This window comes from Belonocnema kinseyi, chromosome 1, assembly GCF_010883055.1.
Source record: "Belonocnema kinseyi isolate 2016_QV_RU_SX_M_011 chromosome 1, B_treatae_v1, whole genome shotgun sequence".
In the NCBI taxonomy this organism is placed as follows: Eukaryota; Metazoa; Arthropoda; class Insecta; order Hymenoptera; family Cynipidae; genus Belonocnema; species Belonocnema kinseyi.
The window spans coordinates 82,974,152-82,997,455 of record NC_046657.1 but is presented as its reverse complement, the minus strand read 5'-3'; the positions used below and the strand labels follow the sequence as shown (position 1 = coordinate 82,997,455).

General features: G+C 23.3%; 1 protein-coding gene across 1 annotated transcript in view; it reads right to left on the bottom strand.

The window, feature by feature from the left end:
- The window catches only part of LOC117173534 (vacuolar protein sorting-associated protein 41 homolog), a 50,247-nt gene extending 32,773 nt beyond the window's left edge, over positions 1–17,474 (bottom strand). The window contains exons 1-6 of the mRNA XM_033362173.1: positions 17,278–17,474; positions 10,658–10,792; positions 10,263–10,545; positions 4,956–5,154; positions 2,116–2,270; positions 1,788–2,028 (exon numbers count right to left, since the gene is read on the bottom strand). Coding sequence (XP_033218064.1) covers positions 1,788–2,028; positions 2,116–2,270; positions 4,956–5,154; positions 10,263–10,545; positions 10,658–10,792; positions 17,278–17,295 — 1,031 coding nt within the window. The 5' untranslated portion in view covers positions 17,296–17,474. The remainder of the gene's footprint in view (positions 1–1,787; positions 2,029–2,115; positions 2,271–4,955; positions 5,155–10,262; positions 10,546–10,657; positions 10,793–17,277) is intronic.
- Between the last annotated feature and the right edge of the window lie 5,830 nt (positions 17,475–23,304).

The following is a 23,304-nucleotide window of genomic DNA, read 5'->3' as shown; positions in this document are numbered from 1 at the left end:
ATCTTTGAAATCCTCGAAATATTTGTATAATTTGGGAAATCTTAGTAAAAAATTTGAAAACTTTAAAATGCTTAAAATTTTTAGAAGTCTTTTAAAAATCTTCTGAAATCTTTTGAAATCCTTGAAATCTTTAAAATGCTTGAAATTTTTAGAAGTCTTTTAAAAATCTTCTGAAATCTTTTGAAATCCTTGAAATATTTGTAAAATCTTTTAAATCTTAGTGAAATTTTTTGTAAACTTTAAAATCTTTAAAATCCTTGAAATTTTGAAAAGTCTTTGAAAAATCTTTTGGAATCTTTTGAAACATTTTGAAATCCGAAACATTTATTTAATCTTTTGAAACCCTTTCAACGTCTTAATGAAATCCTTCAAATCTTGATGAGACCTTTGAAATCTTTGTATTTTTTGTAAAATATACAAATCTTTTAAAATCTTCTAAAATATTTTGAAAACTTTTGAAATTTTTTGAAATCTTTCAAATCTTTTTCAAGTTTTTAAAAATATTTTTAAACCTCTTGAAATATTTGAAATATGATATAAATGACTTTGTGAAAAATTTTATGTCTTTTTAAAATCTTTGAAATCTTAGAAATCTTTGTGAGATCGTTGTGAAATGTTTCTGAAACCTTTTGAAATATTCGAAATCGTGGTGAAATCTCTGAAATCTTTGTAAACTCTTCTGAAAATTAAAAAGAATATTTTGTATCCTTTTGATGTCATTCGAAAATCTTTGAACTCTGCTGTACGAGCCTTTGTGAAATCTTTGAAATCCTTGAAATCTTTGTAAGATTTTTAAACACTTTATAAAATATTTGCGAAATTTTTTCAAATCTTTTGTAGCCTTTAGAAATTCGTAAAATTTCTATGAAATATCTAATAAACGAAAAAAAGATCCGGTTTTTTCCCGGTTCGAAAATATTTTTTTGCGGTCAATTAAATTTAAAAATTCGAACTCTAAAGCTAACCATTTTTTCATTTGAATGAATGAAAAATGAACTGGAATTTAAAGCACTTAAGGTTGAACTCATAAAATATAAACTTTAAAATTTTTTTAACAGTTTAACAGTTTTTAATAAAAAAAATTTGTATTCAAGTGCTTAATAACTTACACCTATAAAATGGAAAGTACTAACACTTTTCAATTGAAATTTTTTGAATTAAATGCAGTTAAACTAAAAAATTGAGAATTTTTAGATTTTATAAATTGTAGAGTTCAAGTTAACTGAAAAATTATTACATTAGAAGTTGAATTTTTTTTATTGTAATATAGTTTATATATCCTTAAAAAGCTTCCAAATTTTATCTCTATCTTTTAAAACTATTCGAATATCAAATAATTTTTTCAAATAAAAAATAATTTACAATGAAGAAATATTTAAATTTTGAACGGATTTAGAATCGTCTTAGAAAATAAATTATTATTCACTTTCTGATACTTCAAATACAGTTTAATTTCGAAAAAAATTAATTAATCTATATTTAAAATTAATAAAATAAAAATAATTTGTATAAAAATGTTAAATTTCACACACTTTTAATTACCAATTGATTAAGTCTTCCAAGACTGCATTTAAAAATTATTTAAATTAAAAATGTACATCTAAAAATATAAAATAATTATTTTAAAAAATTGTTAAAATAAAACTTGGAAAGATTTTTCTTCTAAAATTTGTTAAATTTCCGGTAGAAAAAAAAAATAAATTCATTCTCTTTTCCCGATTTTTCCCGGACTCAAAAAATTCCCTGCCATTTGCCTATGAAAACTCGATCTTAAAAATAATATTTACCTATTCTCCTCGATGAGACAATCCAAATGATAGTCATTACAACTATATTCTTTGTACCCTCTCAGAGTTAGAGAATTCGCACAAACGGTTGTGTAGTCTTGAAATCTAGGCTCTATAACATGTAAAGTGGGACGCAAACTTTTTCCCTCTTCGTCAAGACTTTTCGAACAGCCGAGAAGAACGAGTTGATTTTCGAGTGGTGCGATTCCCGATATGTAGAAATCGACTTGGAAAGTTGAGACTGAAAAAATAATAATTTCATCTCAGAAATAAATCCCTAGACAAATATTTAAAAATTATTCTTTTAATTAAAACACTAATTAAATACCTGGATCGACTACATATTCCGGCAAATCTCGGTTTGCCAGGTCGAGAAAGGATCGCTTTTTAATCTGACAAATTCGAACTGTGTCTACCCAACCAATTAAAAGCGTTATGTCGTCCGACCAACGTAAATTGCATCTGTAGTGTTCGGGAATGGTGCTTAAAAGAATAAGTAAATAGAAGTAAACAAATTTACTTAAATATTTTTATTTATTTCATTTTTCTTTTAAGGTTTATCATTTTAGTTGAAGATGTATGTATTTCTTTTGTGGGCAATTGAACTATTTTGTTGAGAATTCCTTTTTCTTTGAAAGAAGAATTCACCTTTTTGGTGAATTCTTTTCTAGAAATCACCCAAATTTTTCTTTTGGGATGTAAATTAAAATAAATATTTTCAACTTAAAATCAATATATTTCATTTTTAATTGAAAATGAATGTATCACGTTTTGTTTGAAATTTTTTGCAATATTTTCACATTAAAATTTTGTCGGAATCTTTTTCAAACTTCTAAACCTTCTAAATCTAGTTTAAAAAGATTCAAAATTTTCCCTCAAAATTAAAAAAAAAATCGCATAATTTCCTGAACCCTCTAAATATATTTAAAAATAATTAATATATTTCCTAATATTAAAAAAACAAATCTGCTTAATTAAAAAAATTGGCTTAGAATTTTCTGGATTTTGTTTTGAAAATTTTAGACTTCTTTTGAAATATTCTTAACTATTCTCTTCAAATTTTTTTAAAAAATAAAATCTTTTTCGACAAATCTTTTTGGATTAAAACTTCCAGAATTTGATTGAAAATGTGTTTCTTTTTTGGATTAAAACTTTTTCTTTGGTTGAATATGCAATTATTTTCTGAAAAAGATGTTTTTTTTAATGGAAATTAATTTTTCTAATTGAAAATTAAATTGAATCTTCGAGCAAACAATATTCTTTTTCAAACATCTTCATTTTAAACTAATTGGATTAATTTTATAAAAAAAAAAGAATTTTCAAAAAAAAAGAATCCATTTTTAATGGAAAAAATGGATTTTTAACAAATTAGAGTTGAATTTAATCAGAAAAGAATAGTTTTCAACAAAATGGCTGAATCCTCAACCAAAATAGATTGATTTCCAACCAAAAATTCAAAAGATTTTAAGATATAAAATTATTTTGGAATGTTTTCAAAACTTCTGAAACTTTGAAATATCGTTTGTGATAATTCAAAGTTTTTCTAATACTTTTTAAAATCCTGCAAAAACTGTTTTAAAATCTTTTAGATTCATATCGGATCTACAGTTTTTGGTGCAGAAAATTTTCAATACAAAAAAATCTGAAAAAGTTAATAACATAATTGTTGTTCAAAAAATAAAAAAATATTTTAAGAATATTTCAAGGTTTTAAAATATTTTTATTATCTTCAAAACTTCTAAAATTCTTAAATATTTTTCTTAATATCCCGAATTATTCCTAAAATGGTTTTGAAATCTTTCGGATTCGTTTTTAATAATTTTGGAAATCTTTCGTAATATTTTTAAATATTTTTGAATACTTTCTTAAAATTTCTTAATTAAAAAAAAAATTCTTTAAATATTCCCAGCCTATGTTAAGAACATTTTTGTATTATCATGAAACTTTCCAAACCTTAAAAATTGTATTTTCAAATCTTAAAAAATCTACAGTTTATTTTAAGTTTTTTGAAATATTTTCAAATATTAAATTAATTTTGAAATTTTTTAAAAACTTCGAAATATATTTCTAAATGACATGAATTCATCCTAGAACTATGAAAAAATTCTGAAAAATTATTTAAAACATCTGACAATCTTCCAGATTCTTTTTTGAGAATTTTGGAAATCTTTTGAAATGTTTTAAAATCTTTTTAAATATTCTTTTCAAATAAATTTTTCAAGACAAAGAATTACATCCTACATTTTTTCAGTTGTAAATTTTAATATTTGGCTGAAAATTTAACAATTATCTTAAAAATACATTCTTTTCGGTTAAAAATTCGACTATTGAACATAAAATTAACCTATTGTTTACAATTATTACGTTGTTTTTGGAAAGTGAACAGAAATCTTCTTTTGGTGAAAATTCAACTATTTATTTTAAAGTTTCTTTCTTAATTCATCTGTTTTAGAAGAAATTTCATCTTCCTTGGATAAAAATGCAACTGTTTGTTTGAAAATTAAAGTATTTTGTTAAAAAGTCATACTTTTTGTTGAAAATTCTTATGTTTTTGCTAAAATTCAACTTCTTTGTAGAAAATCCACTTTTTTTAATTTAAATTTTAGTGTTGAAAAGAGAACTGAAATCTTTTCTGAACAAAAACTCAACATTAATAAAAAAATGTGTCTTTTTTTATTAAAAATTCATGTGTTTTAGTACAAATTTAATCTTTATTCGGTCAATATAAAACTATTGGCCAGAGAAGTAAACTATTTTGTTAAAAATTCATCTTTTTTGTTGAATTTTCGTCTTTTTGGATTAAAAATTCAATTTTGTTCTCAGACACTTATTTTTTACTTAAAAAATTAATATTTTAATATTGAAACGTCAACTGAAATATCTTCTTAATAGAAAACTTACAACTTTTTAAGATTTAATTTTTTCCTCGAAATTAAAAAAAAATACAGACATTTTTGAAGCTTTTAACTATGTATTAAAATGATTGGTAATTTTCCTAAAATTAAAAAAATCTGCTTAATTAAAAATCAATTGTCTTAAATTTTCGGGATTTGTTTGTTGCTGACAATTTTGAAAATCTTTTAAAATTCATTTTCCAAAAATAAAATTATGTTAAATTTTAATTTAGAATTGTTATTTTCGATTGAATTAAAAAGTTGGGAAACTTACTCTCCCGATCGGGGCCAGGTTAAAAGTCCTAAAGAGCATCGACTATTTAAATCGTAGACTCTCACTCCTGTAGTTGAGGCCCAGGCGACAAATTGTCCCGTCCAGGCAATCGCCAGAACGCCTCCTTCCGCTTCACACAAAACTGTCGGCTTCATTCGAGAGAGAAAAGTTTTTTCATAAAGAATCAACTTGTCGTCTCCTTAAAAGTTCAATTTTCAGATTTTTAAACACAAGTATAGAAAGTCTAGAGTCATAAGAATGAAAAAAACGGCTGTGCACAAATTACGTTAATTTCTTTTTTATTAAACTATTTGATTGAAAATTCATTTATTTTGTTAAAAATTCGTTTTATTTTTTTACCAAAAATTAATATTTTCAACTAAAAATTCGATTATTTCGTTAAAAATTCTTCTTTTTAGCTTGTAACTTCGACAATTTGATTGATTTTTATCTTTCTAAATTAAAAAATTTTATTTGGTTGAAAATGGATCTGTTTTGTAGAAACTATGTATTTTCTACTTCTTTTTCTACATCTTTGGTTGTAAATTGATTGTTTTTATTAAAAATTAGTTGTTTTTCTAAATTAAGAAATAATTTTTTTCAATGGAAATTTAAATGTTTGGTTGAAAATTCAGTTCTTTTGTGGAAAATATTTATTTTTGTCTCAAAAATAAAACAATTTGGTAGAAAAATCAACTATTTGGTCAAAATTTTATTTCGTTTCTTAAAAATTCATTTTTTTAGTTTGAATTACATAATTTTGGTTAAAAATTCATATCTTTGGTTGTAAATTTATCTTTTTTATTGAAAATTAATTGTTTTAAATAAAAATTTAATTATTTGGTTGAAAATTGACATTTTTGTTGAAAAATTAATTATTTTGTTGAAAAAACAGCTGTTTTGTAGAAAATATATATTTTTGTTTGGAAAATAAAATAATTTGGTAGAAAATTCAACTATTGGGTCAAATTTCAACTAATTTTTAAAAAATTCATTTTTCTTTTCCTTTATTTTATTATTTATTTTATTATTCTTTTCCTACATAAATTTCTTTAAAATGCATATATTTCATTGTGAATTTCATATTTTTGTTGGAAAATAATTTTTTTAAATGAAAATTGAACTATTTGGTAGAAAATTCAGCTGTTTTTAAGAAAATTTATATTTTTTCAAAAAAAAAAAAGGAACAAGAATCAACTTGTCTTCTTAAAAGTTCAATTTTCAGATTTTTAAACACAAGTATAAAAAGTCTAGAGTCATAAGAACGAAACAAACGGCTGTGCACAAATTACGTTAATTTTTTGTATTAAACTATTTTATTGAAAATTCATTTATTTTTTTGCAAATTCGCTTTATTTTATTTTTTTATCAAAAATTAATATTAATATATAATATATAATAAATATATTTGATTGATTTCTATCTTTCTGAATTAAACAATTTTATTTAGTTGAAAATGGATCTGTTTTGTAGAAAATATGTATTTTGTACATATTTTTCTACATCTTTGGTGGCAAATTTATCATTTTTATGCAAAATTAGCTATTTTTTTTAATTAAAAATAATTTTTTTTTCATGGAAATTTAACTGTTTGAAAATTCATATTTTTGTTGAGAAATCAATTATTTTGTTGAAAATTCAACTGCTTTGAAGAAAATATGTATGTTTTTCAAACAAAAAAAAAACAAGAATCAAATTGTAGTCTCCTTAAAAGTTCAACTTTAATATTTTTTGACACAAGTATAAAAAATCTAGTCATAAGAACGAAATAAGTGACTGTGCAAAAATTACGTAAAGTTTTTTTATTAAACTATTTCATTGCAAATTCATTTATTTTAATAAAAAAATTTTTTTTAACGAAAAATAAAAATTTAAACTACAAATTTAAATATTTCGTCAAAAAATCTTCTTTTTGTCTTAAAAGTTCCACAATTTGATCAAATTTTTTTTTCTTTCCAAATTAAACAATTTTATTTGGTTGAAAATGGACTTCTTCTAAAATTAATTTTTCTTTTTCTTTAAGATTTTTCTTTAAATAAAAATTTAGCTATTTGATTGAAAATTCATATTTTTGTTGACAGATCAATTATTTGGTTGAAAATTCAGCAATTTGACAATTTGACTGCAATTATTTTGCCTTTTTGACTAAAAAATTTTCTTTTGTTGAAGACCAACTGTTTTGTAGAAAATTCATATTTTTGTCCAAAAAATTCAATAATTTCGTACAAAAACTTAATTTCTTTCATAAAAATTAATTTTCTGTTATTTAAAGATTTATCATTTTAGTAAAAAATACATTTTTTTGAAAATTAAACCATTTCTGTAAAAAATCCTCTTTTTTTATGAAAATTATTTTTTTCTACCTAAAAATTTAACTATTCCATTTTTGGTGGTAAATTAATGTGCTTTGTTGTAAATGAATTTTTTGTGAAAAGTTAATATTTTTAACTGAAAATTTAAGTATATGATTGAAAATTTAATTGTTTGTTAAAGTATTAAACAATTTGATAGAAATTTCATTTTTTGAATTGCAAATTTATTATTTTAAATGAAGATTGAACTATTTAGTTGAAAATTCATCTTTTTGGCTTAAAAACTCCACATTTTAAATGAAAAGATTTTTTCTTTAATGACTGAAAATTTTTTGTTAGTAGCAAATCCAACTGTTTTGTAGAAAATTTGTCTTTTTGTTTCAAAAATTCAACAATTTCGTAGAAAATTTAACTTTTTGGTCAAAAATTGAACTAATTTCTTCAGAATCCATTTTTTAGTTAAAGAATTTTCATTTTCGTTTAAAATAAACCTTTGTTGTAAAAAAATCAACTACTTTATTGAAAATTCCTTTTTTTTGGCTTAAAATTAATTTTTTAATTGTAAATTTAACTATTCCGTTTTTTGTAGGAAATTCATCTATTTTGTTGAAAATTCCTTTTTTCTTTTTCTAATGTGAAAACTTCATATTTTTAACGGAAAATTGAACCTTTTTGTTGAAAATCCAATTAATTGGTAAAAAAAAATTCAACTTTTTTGTAGAAAATTCATTTTTTATTCCAAAAATTTTTTCATGATAAATTTTCTTTCTTTCTTGAGTAGAACATTTTTTTTTAATATTCATATATTTTATTGTCTTAAAGCAAATTTCACTATTTGGTTAAAGAATAATCTTTTTGGTTGAGAAATCAATTTTTTCTTTGAAATTTAAACTATTTTGTAAAAAATTTTACTATTTTGTAAAAAAATCGTCTTTTTAAATTCACTATTTGGTTAAAGAATAATCTTTTTGGTTGAGAAATCAATTTTTTTCTTTGAAATTTAAACTATTTTGTAAAAAATTTTACTATTTTGTAAAAAAAAATCGTCTTTTTAAATAAAAAAATGTCTTATTTTTCTATCAAAAATTCCTCCCTTTTATATAAAATTCAACTACGTAATCGAAAGTTTAAATACTTTGTTAAAAATTAAATTTTTTAATAGAAGATTCGAAATTTTAGATACAAATGCATTTCATGGGTTGAAAATTAAATTATTTTTTCAAAGTCACTTTTTGGTTGCGAATTAATTTTTTAACGGAAAATTAAACTATTCTATTTTTGTTTGAAATTTTTATTTTTTATTTTAGTTGAAAATTCAACTCTTTTGTTGAAAATCCATCTATTTTATTAAAAGATTCGTTGTTTCGTTTATTTAAAGTAATATTTTTAACTGAAAATTTCACTGCTTGACTGAAAATTCAACTATTTGGTAGAAAACTCAACTACTTTGTAGAAAATTCATGCAAACAAATTTTAACTCAATTTTCTAAATGAAAATTTAACTATCTGACTGATATTTTATTCTTGAAAATTAACTTTCTTGGTAGAAAGTTCATCTTTTTAATGGAGAAATTCATTATTTAGTTGAGAATTAATTAATTTGGTAGAAAATTCGTTTTTAAACATTAATAATTCATTTTTGAAAAGAAAAATTTGATTTTTTATTTTAAAATTCATCGGTTTGGCTTGAAGAAAAGTAAACAATTTGGTATAAAATTCACCTATTTGGTAAAAATTTGAACTACTTTCTTAAAAATTAATTTTCTTCGTAAAAATTCGCCATTTTAGTTTAAAATTCATTTCGTAACTATTTTGTTGAAAATTCGTTTTTTTTTCTCAAAATTAATTTTTTAACTGAAACTTAAACTGTTTCATTTTTGTTTATATTTTTTTCAAATTCGCATTTTGGGGTTGAAATTCAACATCTTTTTAGAAAATTTCTATTTTTGTCTAAAAAATGCAACAATTTAGTATATTCATTTTCTCAGTTGAAGATTAATCATTTTAGTTTAAAATTGATTTAATTTGTTAAAAACTTAACTATTTTTTAATAGAAATTTATTTTTTAACTCAAAATTAATCTATTTCATTTTTAATTACAAATTTATTTATTTTAGTTAAAAATCAAATTTCAAATAAAAAAAACTATTTTCTGAAAATTATTTTTCAAATTGAAAATTAACCTATTCTGTCTGAGGCAGAAAATGTATCGCTTCCTTAAAAAATTTACCGATTTAGTAAATAATTTAACCATTTGGTCAAAAGATGCATTACTTTGTTAAAAATTATTTTTTTCAGTTGAAGATTTATCATTTTAGTTTAAACCTTATTTCTTTTGATGCAAATTTAACTAATTTGTTGAAAATAGTTTTTTTTTTTTAACTGAAAATTGATTATTTTTGGTGAAAAATAACTTCTTTCACTTTGTGTTGAAAAATTATGAATTTAATTTGGAAATTAAACCTTTTTAGTAGAAGCTTTTTTTATTCATATTTTTAACTGAAACTTTAAATATGTGATTGAAAATTTAACTGTTTGTTTGAAAATGTATGGTAGAGAATTAATCTTCTTGGTTGAAATTTAATTTTGTTGGTTAAAAATTTATTTATTTGGTTGAAAAATCGTTTTTTAGATCAAAATTAATATTATTGGTAGAAAATTGATCTTTATGATTAGGAAGAAATTATTATTATTGAAAATTCAATCACTCTCGATGAAAATTCGTCTTTTTTAATGAAATATTAATCACTCTTGGTACAAAAATTTAAAGTTGAACTACTCTCTTAATTCATAAGAAAGAGCAAAAAAACTTCTGTAATTTATGCACGGCCCTTATTGTTATAATTTTCTGCTATTCTCTGAATCGCTGAGATACCAGAAAATTATTTTAGCCAATGGGCGATAAAGTTGAAAAATATTTTTCAAGCAAAAAGAAAAAGAAATAGTGTAATTAGCGAAGAATTGTGAGAAAATAGTTGCGAAATAGTGTACACACCAGTTATAAATCTTCTTCCACTTCCGGCTTTGATATAATTCGGATCGATTCCGATGCACTTGACTAATCGTCCGGTGGACATGTTGTGCGTATTTTCGGTGCTGTAAAGTCCGAGAATAAAAATTCGTCCATCGTCACTGCAGGACGCAATATAATCTCCATTTTGGTCAATCGAAATCTGATTAACGGCGACTGTGTGGCCCCCAAAACTTTTAAATTCTACGACATTTCCCTGATGATCGAGAAGGTGAATTGTTCCCCAGTGCGAGCCAATGCAGAGGAACTTGAAACGGAAATTCAGAGATTTCGATTAAGGGGGGAAAAAAATCTTGCAAAAAAAAATATAGCAATTTTATCGAGTTTAGGGTCAAGAAAAACGTAAAAAGAAACAGTACTTTTGGATGAACAGCGATGCAACTTGCTGCGTCCCTTTGGAGAATATTTTCAAGGTCATTTCGCATCCTGACGTACTTTAGTCTTGGCTCGACCTCATCCACATCCGAATCTGATCCATCTTGGCTTTGATCCTCCTGAAATTTTATTTTCTTGACCCATCAACGAGCAAAGCTATCAATTTTAAAACATGAGTTTGACCGCAAAATTTATGGGTATAAGAAAACAATAAATAGATTAAAAGTACTGTTCCTCATGGTTTTGGGTAAGCTAAATTCAAATCCGTCGTCAAAATTCGAATATTTTGACTTCCACATTAAATATGGCGGTTTTTGCATATAAAAATAGTGAAAAATGTTTGATTTTTTATTTTTATAATTGTTTACAGACATAAAACGCGTTAATATCTTAAAATTTCTTCAACCATCGATGCACAAAATTCTTAAACTTTAACAGAAAATATTTATATATGTTTTTTCTTCTCAAATGGCGGACAAAATGCAAAAATGTTCGAAAAACTGGTTTTTTCCATTATTATTCTTGAATTTTTTCAGATTTTTTGAAAATTTCAAATTTTTTGAAAAACAAAAACATTAAAAAATCTAAAAAAAATTCATAGTGTTCTATGGTTAATTTCAAGACATATTTATTCCATGGAACTTTGTTTTTAACATTGAAGTTTTTGAGAAAAACAAAGATGATGGAAAAACCCAGTTTTTGGAACATTTTTACACTTTGTCCGCCACTTTGGAAGAAAAAACACATATATAAAATTTGTTTGTAAAAGTTTAAGAATTTTGTGCACCGATGGTTGAAGAATTTTAAAAATATTAAAGCGTTTTATGCCTGAAAAAAAAAATAAAAATAAAAAATAAAACATTTTTTATTATTTTTGTATACAAAAACCGCCATATTTAATTTTGAAGTCAAAATATTCGAATTTTGACCACGGATTCAAATTTAGCTCACCCAAAACCATGAGGAACAGTACTTTTGATCTATTTATTGTTTTGTTATACCCATAAATTTTGCGGTCAAACTCATGTTATACAATTGTTAGCTTTGGGCGTTAATGGATTAAACTTCTAAAATCAAAATTTGAAGCTTAAAATTTGAGCTCTTTAGAATTTTTAACTGTAATAATAATTATTATTTTTCTTGATCATCAACATTCAAATACAAACATTTTAATATTGGAATATTTTCACCATAAAATCGTTTACAAACAAAATAAAATAGTATTTCAGACATAAATTTAAAATGTTCAAATTTATTAGTTTATTTTGAACAGAAAGAAATGTCTTTTCTACTATAAAAGATGGCTTTTTAACAAGCTTCTTGATGTTTTCAACAAAATAATTATATTTTTAACATAATTGTTGAATGCTCAACCTAAAAAGATAAATTCCCAACAACAAAAAAAGTGTCATAGTTTATATTTCGATAAAAAAAAATTAATTTAGAAAAAGAAAAGGATTTTAAAACCAAAAAGACGAATTTTCAACAAATAAAGATTTTTTACTCAAAAAAGAAATAAAAGTTTATCTAAATTGACGAATTTTCGCTTCAGAAAAAAATTCGCTTTCCAGGCAAATTAATCATTTTTACACACAAAAAAATGAAACTTCAGACCAAGAAAAATATTTTTTTACCAAAAAAAGAGAATTTCCAACTAAAGAAGATTAATTTAAAAAAAATGGAAGTTACATTTTCAGTTAATAAATTAATTTTAAACAAAAAAAAGATTTTTCGACTTAACAGTAAAATTTTCAACCGAAGTAATAAGACTTCAAATAAAAAAATAATTCTTTAACAATGTACCCAAGTACTTAAATTTTCAAATAAAAAAGATTAATTGTCAACAAAGTAGTACAAAGAAAAAAGAAGAATTTTTAATCAAAAAACTGTTTTCACATTTTTGAAAAAATTCTACGAAAAAAGATGAATTTTTAAATCAAAAAGATAAATTTTCAAAAAAGTAGTTGAATAGTTGAACGATCAAAATATAAACTTTTTAACAAAAAATAGGTTTCTATGAAAAAAAAACTGAATTTTAAATTTAAAAAGACGAATTTTTTCAACCAAAAAGGATGAATTTTCAACAAAATAGTTGAATTCTCTATCACACGGTTGCATTTTATCCAAAAATGATAAAATTTCTCTTAAAACAGATGAAACTTGATTTAAAAAGAACGACAAATGTTAAAAAATATTTTTATTTTTATTTAAAAAAAGATTCCAGTTTATCTGTCAAGAACAAAATATGCATTTTTTAACAATAAATAAATTTCTACAAAAAAATTGAATTTTCAATCCAAAAAGACAAATTTTTTCAACCAAAAATGATACATTTTTAACAAAATAGTTGAATTCTCTACCAAATTATCCAAAAATAATGGAATTTCTCTTAAGACAGATGAATTGTTATTTAAAAAAAAACAACAAATTTAAAAACAACAGTTGGATTTTCATCCAAGCATGATTTCAGTGTTTTGTCAAGATCAAAATATGAAATTTTTAACTCAAAATTTCGAGTGAAAAACAACATTTTTTTGTTAAAAGTAAAACCAAAATATAAATTTTAAACAAAAAGTAAATTTTCTATGAAATAATTAAATTTTCAACAAAACAGTAGAATTTCAAATAAAAAAGTACGACTTTTTAACAAAATATTATAATTTTCAACGAAATAATTGCATTTTTATCAAAGAAAGATGAAATTTCTCTCAAAACAGATAAATTTTTATTTTAAAAGAATATGAATTTTCTAAGAAATGGTTGCATTTTATCTCAAAAAGATTCCATATAACTTTTCGAAGTCAAAATATGAATTTGTTAACCAAAAATAGGTTTCCGTGAAAAAATCAAATTTTCGATTCAAAAAGACGAATTTTGTCAACCAAAAACCGATGCATTTTTAACAAAATAGTTGAATTCTCTAGAAAACAGTTGCATATTTGTCAAAGAAAGATGAAATTTGTACTGAAACAGAGGAATTTTTAATTTAAAAAAACAACATTTTTTTGTTAAAGTTAAACTTTCATCCATAAAAGATTTCAGTTCATTTTTCATCACCAAAATATAATTTTTAAACTAAAAGTCAATTTTCTACGAAATAATTCAATTTAAAAAAAAAACATAATTTCCAACAAAAAATTAAGACTTTTTAAGAAATTTGTTTAATTTTCAACAAAACAGTTGCATTTTTATCCAAGAAAGATACAATTTCTCTTAAAACAGATCACTTTTTAATTAAAACAATAAAAATTTTTAAGATGAATTTTCATCAAGATAAGATTTCAGTTCTCTTTTTGACACCAAAATATTAAATTTAAACAAAAAGTACCTTTTCTACGAAATAATTAAAATTTCAACAAAACAGCAGAATTTTGAAACCAAAAAATATGACTTTTCAACGAAATTGTTAAATTTTCAACCAAAAAACTGCATTTTTGTTCCAGAAGAATTAAAATTCGACTAAAACAAGTGAATATCCCCAGATAGATGCAATATTTATACTAAAATGAAGAACTTTTAAATCAAAAAGAAAAATTTTCAAAATATAAATTTTAAACAAAAGGTTAATGTTTTACGAAAACAGCTGAATATTTAGCCCAAAAAGACAGGGTGTCAACTAAAAACTGTGGAAAAGAATACCATGCAAATTCCAGGTTTTTTCAAGGTATCTCAAATTTTTTCCAGGTATATTTTTTCGCGAATTTATTGTAAATAATTTTTTTTTTAATTTCGAGGAATTTAATTAATATTAGAAGAAATTCTTAAATATTTTAGCACGATAGATGAATTAAATAATACAAAAAACTTATTAATCATTTTTTGAATTTGCCTTTAAAGTCCATGAATTTGAATACAAATTTTAAGAAAGTTTTATTTTATCTACTAATTCAAATTAAGTGCATATTTAGGTCAAACAATATGGGTACTATATTAAATTCAGTTTAAACCGCTTCAAATTTCTGATTTTTTTAAATTGTAAATTTTGATTTTCAAAAAGATAAATGAATTTTTTACCAAATAGTGGAATATCCAAACCAAAAAGATTAATTTTTTACAAAAAGACGATTTTCCAAAAAATTCTTTAATTTTCTATCAAACAGATTAACTTTTTAAAAAAAATTAATTTAACTTTCAACCATGGTAGATTTATTTTCAACAAAACAGATTAATTAAGTACTCAAATGATCAATATTTAATTGCAATACTTAGATGTTTAAACAAAAAATTATTTTTCCAACAGGAAGATGAATTTTCTACCAAGACGATTAAAAAAAATGAATATTCAAGAAAACAGTTGAATTTAAAAAAAAATACCAATCTTCAACCAAAAAGTTGAATTTCCAACTAAAATTCTGAATCTTTATTTGGAATAGATGATTTTTCAACAAAAATATTCAGTTTTAGGAAAAGAGTTCAATCTTGAACAAACTAGTTTTATTTTTATTTTATTTGTATTTCAAAATTGTGATAAAATTCCTAAAAACCTAACATCAAATTAGTGAATATATTTTACCTAGCTAAAACCATAAAATAAAAAAATAGAATAGTTGAATTTTCAACAAAAAACATTAATATTCAACTGAAATCCTGAATAATTTATTATTAAGCAAAATGCATGAATCTTCAATTAAAAAGATAAATTTTCAACCAGCAATTAAATAGTTATATTTTCAGTCAAAAAATAATATGTAACCATAAAGAGGAATTTTCGAATAAAGGAATGTAATTTTCAATTTAAATAGCTGCATTTTTTGTTAAAAATCTAATTTACATAAAAAAACGAATTTTTAAAAAATAGTTACATTTTTAAACAAACTGATGAATTTTCAACTAAAATGATGAATCTTTAACTGGAATACTAATAGAATCATTAAATTTCCAAAAAAAAGAATAATTTTCAGTCCAGAATATTAATTTCTACTAAAGAAGTCAAAATTTTCAAGTAAAAAATATAATTTTTTAAGCTAATATTAAATAATTATATTTTCATTAAAAAAATTAATTTTCAAAAACAAAGAAATTTTCAACAAAATACAGAAGGTTAAAAGTTGCTGCTGAAATAGTTAAATTTTCATTGAAAAATTACGTTTTCATCGTTTTCAAAAATGGAACTACTTCCTTCAAAATTAATGTTTTGTTACTTGAAGATTTATCATTATCATCAAAATTCCTAAATTTCGGAAATCTTTTATCGTGTTTTAAAATCTAAAGAATCTTAAGCAAAGTTTTTTTATTTCCTTGAAGCCCTTTAGATCTCATAAAAAGCTTCGGAATTTTTTTTTCGAAATCTTCAAAAATGTGCATTTTGTTTTATTATTATTTAATATTTTTTTTAAATAATGAAAAATTTTAGAAATGGCCTGAAATCTTTAATATTAAATTTGGAAACTCTTTAAAAACCTTCAAAATTTCATTAAAAAATCTAAATTTTGGTTAAACGTTTTTTATTTAAAATTAATTTTTATGTTTTTTAGAACTTCTGAATATCTTTCAAAATTATTCAAATTCTTCTTAAAATTATGAGAAAAGTTTTCAAACCTTAAAAAATGGCCATAAAATATTCCAGATTCTATTTTGAAAATTTCAGAAATCTTCTGGGATGTTTAGATATCTTTTTACATAAGTACTCAAAACCAATTTTGTAAAATAAAAAGTCACAAACCTTTTTCCAGAAATCTTAAGAAAACTTTTTTGTTCTCTCGGAACATTTCAGAATTCTTAAAAAGCTTCTAAATTTATTGCTTGAAATCTTCAAAAACCTACACTTTGTTTTAAATTTGTTAAAATCTTTTCAAATTCAAAATTATTTTTGTATCTTTTAAAACATTTTAACATCTTTTACATTAATTCAAATTTTTCCTGAATTAAAAAAATGTAGAAAATTGCCTTATTTTTTTAAATCTTTGGCAATCTTTTGAAATGTTTTAAAATCTTTTTAAATATGATTTTTATAACCAATTTTGTAAAATAAAAAATTATTCAAAATTTTCACAGGAATTTAAAAAATCTTTGTCTTGATATTTCCAAAAACCTACAATTCGTTTTAAATTTGTTAAAATCTTTTTAGAGTAAAAATTGCTTTTGTATCATTTTAAAACTTCTTATAAAATAATTAGAATTTTTCCTAAAATTGTCAAAAAATTCGGCAATGTTTAAAAAATGGTGTCAAAATCTTCGAGATTCTTTTATGACAATTTTTTTAATCTTCTGAAATATGTTTAAATCTCGAAATATTTAAAAATCGACTTTTTTTTTAATTTGTTGAAATCTTTTGAAGTTTACAATTATTTTTGTATCTTCAAATTTTTAAATATCTTTTTAATTATTTTAAATTTTTCTAAAACTTTGTAATCTTACAAAATAGGAAAATTTTGCTCTAAAATCTTCTACATAATTAGATAAAGTGAAATGAAGTTACGAAACATTAAATTTGTGTAAAATACAATTTAATAACAACGCGAGCAAAGGCTTGAAATTTGCTCGAAAAACTGAATTTTGCTCTAAATTGGAGAAAATAAATAATTCTAAAAAGTGAAATAAGCTAATTTAAGCAGCTAAACACAATTTATTAGAGAATAACATTCAATTATTGCCTTTTACTTACTTTATTCTGATTTTCCATAGCGATCCTAACCTCAAGATTTGACAGATCGACGCACTTTTTCACACCAGAAATTATTTCACGGACTAATTATTATTAAATGACTTAAAAAATTGGTTAGAAAAGTTTTATATACAGGCAAACCCCAATTCAAAAGAGAATTTTATGAAAGATAAACAATTTCAAGTGCAGTTTTTGACACCTTCATTTCAACAATCAACATAACCTAAAACTGTGACTCAGCTGTGCGCAATGACGTTTGTGACGTCATGCAGTTTCGATATTTTCGATAGATTCGATTCTCAAATGAGGAAATTTAAAATTTATTAATTATTTCTTACAAATACTGTAGAAATAATTCTTTTACTGAACAAAATCTATTTGGGTTCTCTAATGAGGTATTTCAGGTAGGACGAAACAATTATACTAATCCCATTGGTTGAAACTTCAATTATTTGCTAACTGTGAAAACAGATTTTTCACAAAAGTTAGATTTGGATATTATTTTTTATTTTTCAAAAGCTATTAAATTAAATAATACTTAATTATATGCAAATACACTTGTCTTGAAAAAACTTTTCCAGTTTTTAGAAAAATAAAGTTGATTCTGCAAGTCGTATTGTTGATTGGCCTTCGGCGTTCAGACATCTTGCTAGCTGCGTCACAACGTAAAATACCTGAATGTATTTAGTGTTAAGTGGGGAAAATTCAAGGCGTCTGCACGCGGAGTACCAAACAATAATACTAATTTTATTGGACAAAACTTTATTTTTTTAACAAATTGGAAAAAAGGGTGAATCACTAAAAACAAAATAGAAATAAAAAAAATTTAAACAAGAATATACAAAAGTTCAATTTTCACATGAAAAATTTAATGTTTAATAAAATAGTTTAATTTTTAAAGAAAAAAATAATTTTTTGATTAAAAAGATTAATCTTAACCAAAAAATAGAATAGCTGAATTTTCAGTTAAAAAAAAAATAATTTTCAACAAAATAAAATCGAATTTACTACCAAAGGAATGAATTTACAAACAAAAGAAATAATATTCTACCAAAAAAACGAATTTTCAACAACATATATGATTATTCAACCAGATAGTTAAATTTTCAACTAAAACATATAAATTTTTAAATAAAAATGGTGTATTTAAACGTTCAGTAAACAAATAATTTTCATCAAAAAATAAAACGATGTTTCAACAAAACACAGTGAAACCCTTGAATAGCCCTCCTTTCTATATCCTTCGAAGAATCGACGCCGCGCCACAGGTAGGTGTAACAGGAACTGCTACAGAAGAGTTTCACTACATTTATATTTGTAACGAATCAAATGAATGTTGAATTAAATAATTTTCTGCCAAAACTATTGAAAATAATTTGCAACGAAACCCGAATGGTTAAAAAAATAGTTGAATTTTCAACCAAAAAAGATATACTAAAAAAATTAATTAAAAAAATTTTTAATAAATAAAATCGATCGATTTTCAACCATTTTCATACAAGGAGAATAATATTCATTTTAAACTATATAGTTAAATTTTCAACTAAAAAAGATTAATTGTCAAATAAAACATGCAATAGTTTTATTTTCAGTTGAAAAATTAATGTTCAACCAAGAGAAAAGAATTAAAATAGTTACATTTTCGCTGAAAACATTGTATTTTTTAGTACAATTTTTTTAAATGGAATAGTTAAATACGCGTCTATTAAGTATTTTGTCCGAATCTCTGGCTTTTGGTTCTAAATTATCGTTTGAACTGAAAATTGAACTATTTTACTTTTTATTAAAAATTAATTTTTTTAGTTGTAAATCGATTTACTTTCATGAAAAGTTGACTATTTTATCGAAAATATGTTGTTTTTTCGCTGAAAATTAATATTTGAATTTCAAATTTGAGTATTTGATTTAAAACTTGTCTTTTTTAAAATGAAACTATTTTTTTTTTAATATTAAAACTTTTGTTTGTTGGAATATCAACTATTTCATCTTTCGTTGAAAATTCATATTTTAGTTTAATGTTTACTACTTTGTTAAAAAGTCATTTTTTTGTGAAGATTCATTATTTTATTTGAAAATTCTTTTGTATAGCTGAAAATTGAACTATTTTATTAAGAAACTCGCTTTTTTAATTAAATATTCATTTTTTTAAAGAGACAATTGTGCTAATATAACATTTTGGGCTGAAAATGTTTCCTTTTTTTGGTCAAAATTTAATTCTTTTCTTACAAATTAAATTATATTGTTGGAAATTCAATTTTTTTAGACTGCGTCTATTCTTATACGAAGTCTTAAATATTTTGCAAGTTTCATTGGACGGGCTGGAAAAGAGATTGATTTTCCACCAATCCTAGACTATCGCCAGTTTTCGGCCATCTTTATTCTCGCGTATTCTCTCACGACTTTATAGACACTTTTATTATTCTATCTAAAAATTTCATTATTCCATTTTTGATTAAATTTTTTTTTTTATTTGAAAATCTATGAATTTTTGTTGAAAGTTCATTTTTCTTTAGTAGAAAATTTGCCTTGTATTTCATTTTTGGTCAAAAATTTATCTTTATTAGTTAATAATTCTACTATTTAGTATTAAAAATAGAGAATGTGATTAAAACACGTACTTTGAATTTCTTCAGTAGCAATAATTTATTTTTATAAAATTCAGAACTACGTAACAAAAACTGTACAGTAATAATATAATGGATTAAGTGCCTGGAATTTGGTCCATTTTTGCTCTAGTTTTGTATAACTTCGTAAAAATTCATTTTTACTAATTGTACGAATTTGTTTGTCTGTGAGCAAGATCAATTTTGAAAAAATGAATCTATTATATTAGCCTTTGGTTGATACTTTCAGTGTCGGAAACTCAAGATCAAGTTCGTTAGCCAGCTATTTTAGACCAAAATTCAAAAAGATACAGCATTTAAAAAAATTTTAATAGACCATTATTTTCCAAAAATTAGAAATACTATATCCGCTTATTTATAGCATGTACTCGGAAACTAGAACAATTTACCTCTACGACTTTTTTTCCATGAAGCGAAAATTAACAGAGCTATAGCATTTTCAAAATCCAAAAAATAAAATTTTAAGCTAAAGAACGCACGATATGAAATATTTTTTATTTTTCGTGAAAAATCGAAATCTCAAATTTTTATCGTAAAAACAATAATGAAAAGTGAAAAATTCCATTTTTCCGTCAAACTATACAAGATAAGAAAAAAGATAATTTCACAAATTTTATGCTGAATTGCTGAATTATGCATTATGCACCAAAATTTTGTATTAAAAAATTATTTGTTGAAAAAATGCTTTCTATGATTTTCCATAATAGTAAGTTTTTTCTAGTTATATTACAAGACATTTGAATGGAAATGATATGATAAGAATAAAATTCCTCTTAAGATCATAATTCTTTATATTATAAACAAATTTTATGAACAAATGCAGTAATCAAGCAATTTTCGACAGAAAAATTCGATTTTCTCGATATACATTTTTTCAAATTCGGAATTTTAATATATTTTTAGGAAAATTCATAATTTTTTTATTAATCTTATGATCTTTTAAACAAATTTAATAATTAAATGCATTATTCTGACATTTGTCAGCAGAAAAATTTGCTTTTTTCAATGCCAGTCTTTTCAGATGGGAACTTGATGAGAATTTTAGCAAAATCCATAATAAGTTAATAAATTTTATTATTTCTTTGTACAAATTTCATGAACAAATGCATTAATTACGCATTTGTCTACAGATGCACGAATAAATCATTTGTTCATTATATTTATTTATAAAAACATATAAATAAAATTTTTCAACCAATTATGAATTTCACTGAAATCATCATGAACTTCCCCATTAAAAAGACTGAAATCGAAAAAACTAATTTTTCCGTCGACAGATGCCCGAATAATGCATTTGTTTATTAAGTTTGTTTTAAAAAATCATAAAATTGATTTAATAATTATGAATTTTTCTGAATTTGTCATGAAGTTTCCAACTGAAAAGAATGCCATTGAAAAAACAGAATTTTTCTGTCCACAAACGCCTAAATAATGCTTTTGTTTATTAAATTTGTTTAAAAAATCATAAGATTAATCAATAAATTATGAATTATGTTAAAATTATCATAAATTTCCCAAAATAAAAAAAATTGACATAGAAATAAACGAATATTTCTGGCGAAAAATGCCTGATTACTGCATTTGTACATTAAATTTGTTTATAGTATAAACAGTTATAACCACAAGAGAAATTTTTAATATAATGTTGTTTCGATTCCAATTTCTTGCAACATAACTTGAAAAAACTTGTATTTATGGAAAATCGTAGAAAACATTAATTCAACAAATAATTTGTTGATAACAATTTTTTTGTATATTGTTTAATATTGGAATATCTTTAACTACTGCTATTTCATGCAACTTAGGCGATTTCAACCATTTTCCTGTTATTGACGAGCACCGGGAACATCAAATAGAAAAATGCTTTTTTTCGTAATATTTGTTTATTTATAAAAAATTAAAAACCTAATTAAAAAATCAGGCTGGAAAACTCTCTTAGAAATCTTATCAGTTTTTTCCCCTATTTTTTGTCGAAATCGTTGAAGATTTGTGGGCTGTACGTTATTCTGAACCAAACAAGTCATTTTTCTTCCTGGTGTGCGGCACTCCTTTAGGTACGAAACCAAAAACTCTTTTTATTTAGAATAATCTTGTAGGGCATTAAAAAAGAAACATTTTTCTTTTCCTTACTTTTTTTTCATATCGTGCGTTATTTGGCTTAAAATGTTCATTTTACTGTGTTTTTTGGAATTTTGTAAATTCTATAACACTGGTAAATTTTGCTTTTATCAAAAAAAGTCATTGAGATAAATTGTTTGTCTTTTCGAATGCTATGAATATCTGTTGAGAAAATTTTTGAATTTAAAAAAAGGTGGTCTCAAAAATATTCAAAATGTGCTCACTTTGAGTTTCTATCAAAAATGGCTGTCTAGCGAACTCGACCTTCATTTCAAGATAGTAAAAGAATTTACCAAAGAAAAATCCAATCAGTCAATTCTTTCGAAAGTTATCGTGCTGACAAAAAAACCATCCACGGACGGACAGACAGACAGAAAGGCAGACACATTCGTAAAAATCTGTTTTTCGGATTCAGTGGGTTTCAAAACGTAAAAATTTGACAAAAACTGGGGGGGGGGGGGTCAAATTTTACACAAATCTAATATCTTCTATGATGAGAGTGTAAAAATTAGGTTCTTTACCATGTAATTAGCATTGTTGTTTGGCCCTCAACGTGCAGACATATTGAAATTACCCCATCCGATTAGGTATTTTCTCTTCGATCAACAGCTAACTTCACTTCGTAGATTGCTGAGCGGAATACAAGGGACCAAATGCATGGGATTCAGTTAATTTTTTCCCTAGTTTGCTAATATCTTCGTAAAAGCTAATTTTTTCCATATAAGTGTATTTAAAAAATAGTTTTTATTTTTTAATTAATATTTTGTGAAATAATAAAATGATAATAATTGTAATTAATTACAAAGATATTACAGAAATAAAGTTTGGTTCCATGCTGACCTATTGTTCTCCCCTCAGTTTTTAACAAAGTGAAGTTAGCTGAGGGTTGAAATGAAAATACCTAATCTGTTTCCCGCACTTAAAATGGCGCATGTGCAATCGCTTCACCCTAAGAATAGAATTTTTAAATGTTATAATATGACAGAATTTAGGAGGATTTAAAAGAATTTAAAAAAATTGAAGAATTTATGATTTTTAACAATATTTTTATTGTTTAGGTTATATCAGCGGTTGAATATAAATTATTTTCTAGCTCAGAAATATTCAGGAATTACAGTGTTTTATGCACAAATTAAATTTTGTAAATGTTTTAATTTATTTCAAACAAAAAAAGTTTTTATTTTACTTTAAAATACAACTCTTTAACACAATACTGGAATTTTCAACAAAATAATCGAATTTTTAACATGATAATTGAATATTCAACCTAAAAAGACAAATTGTG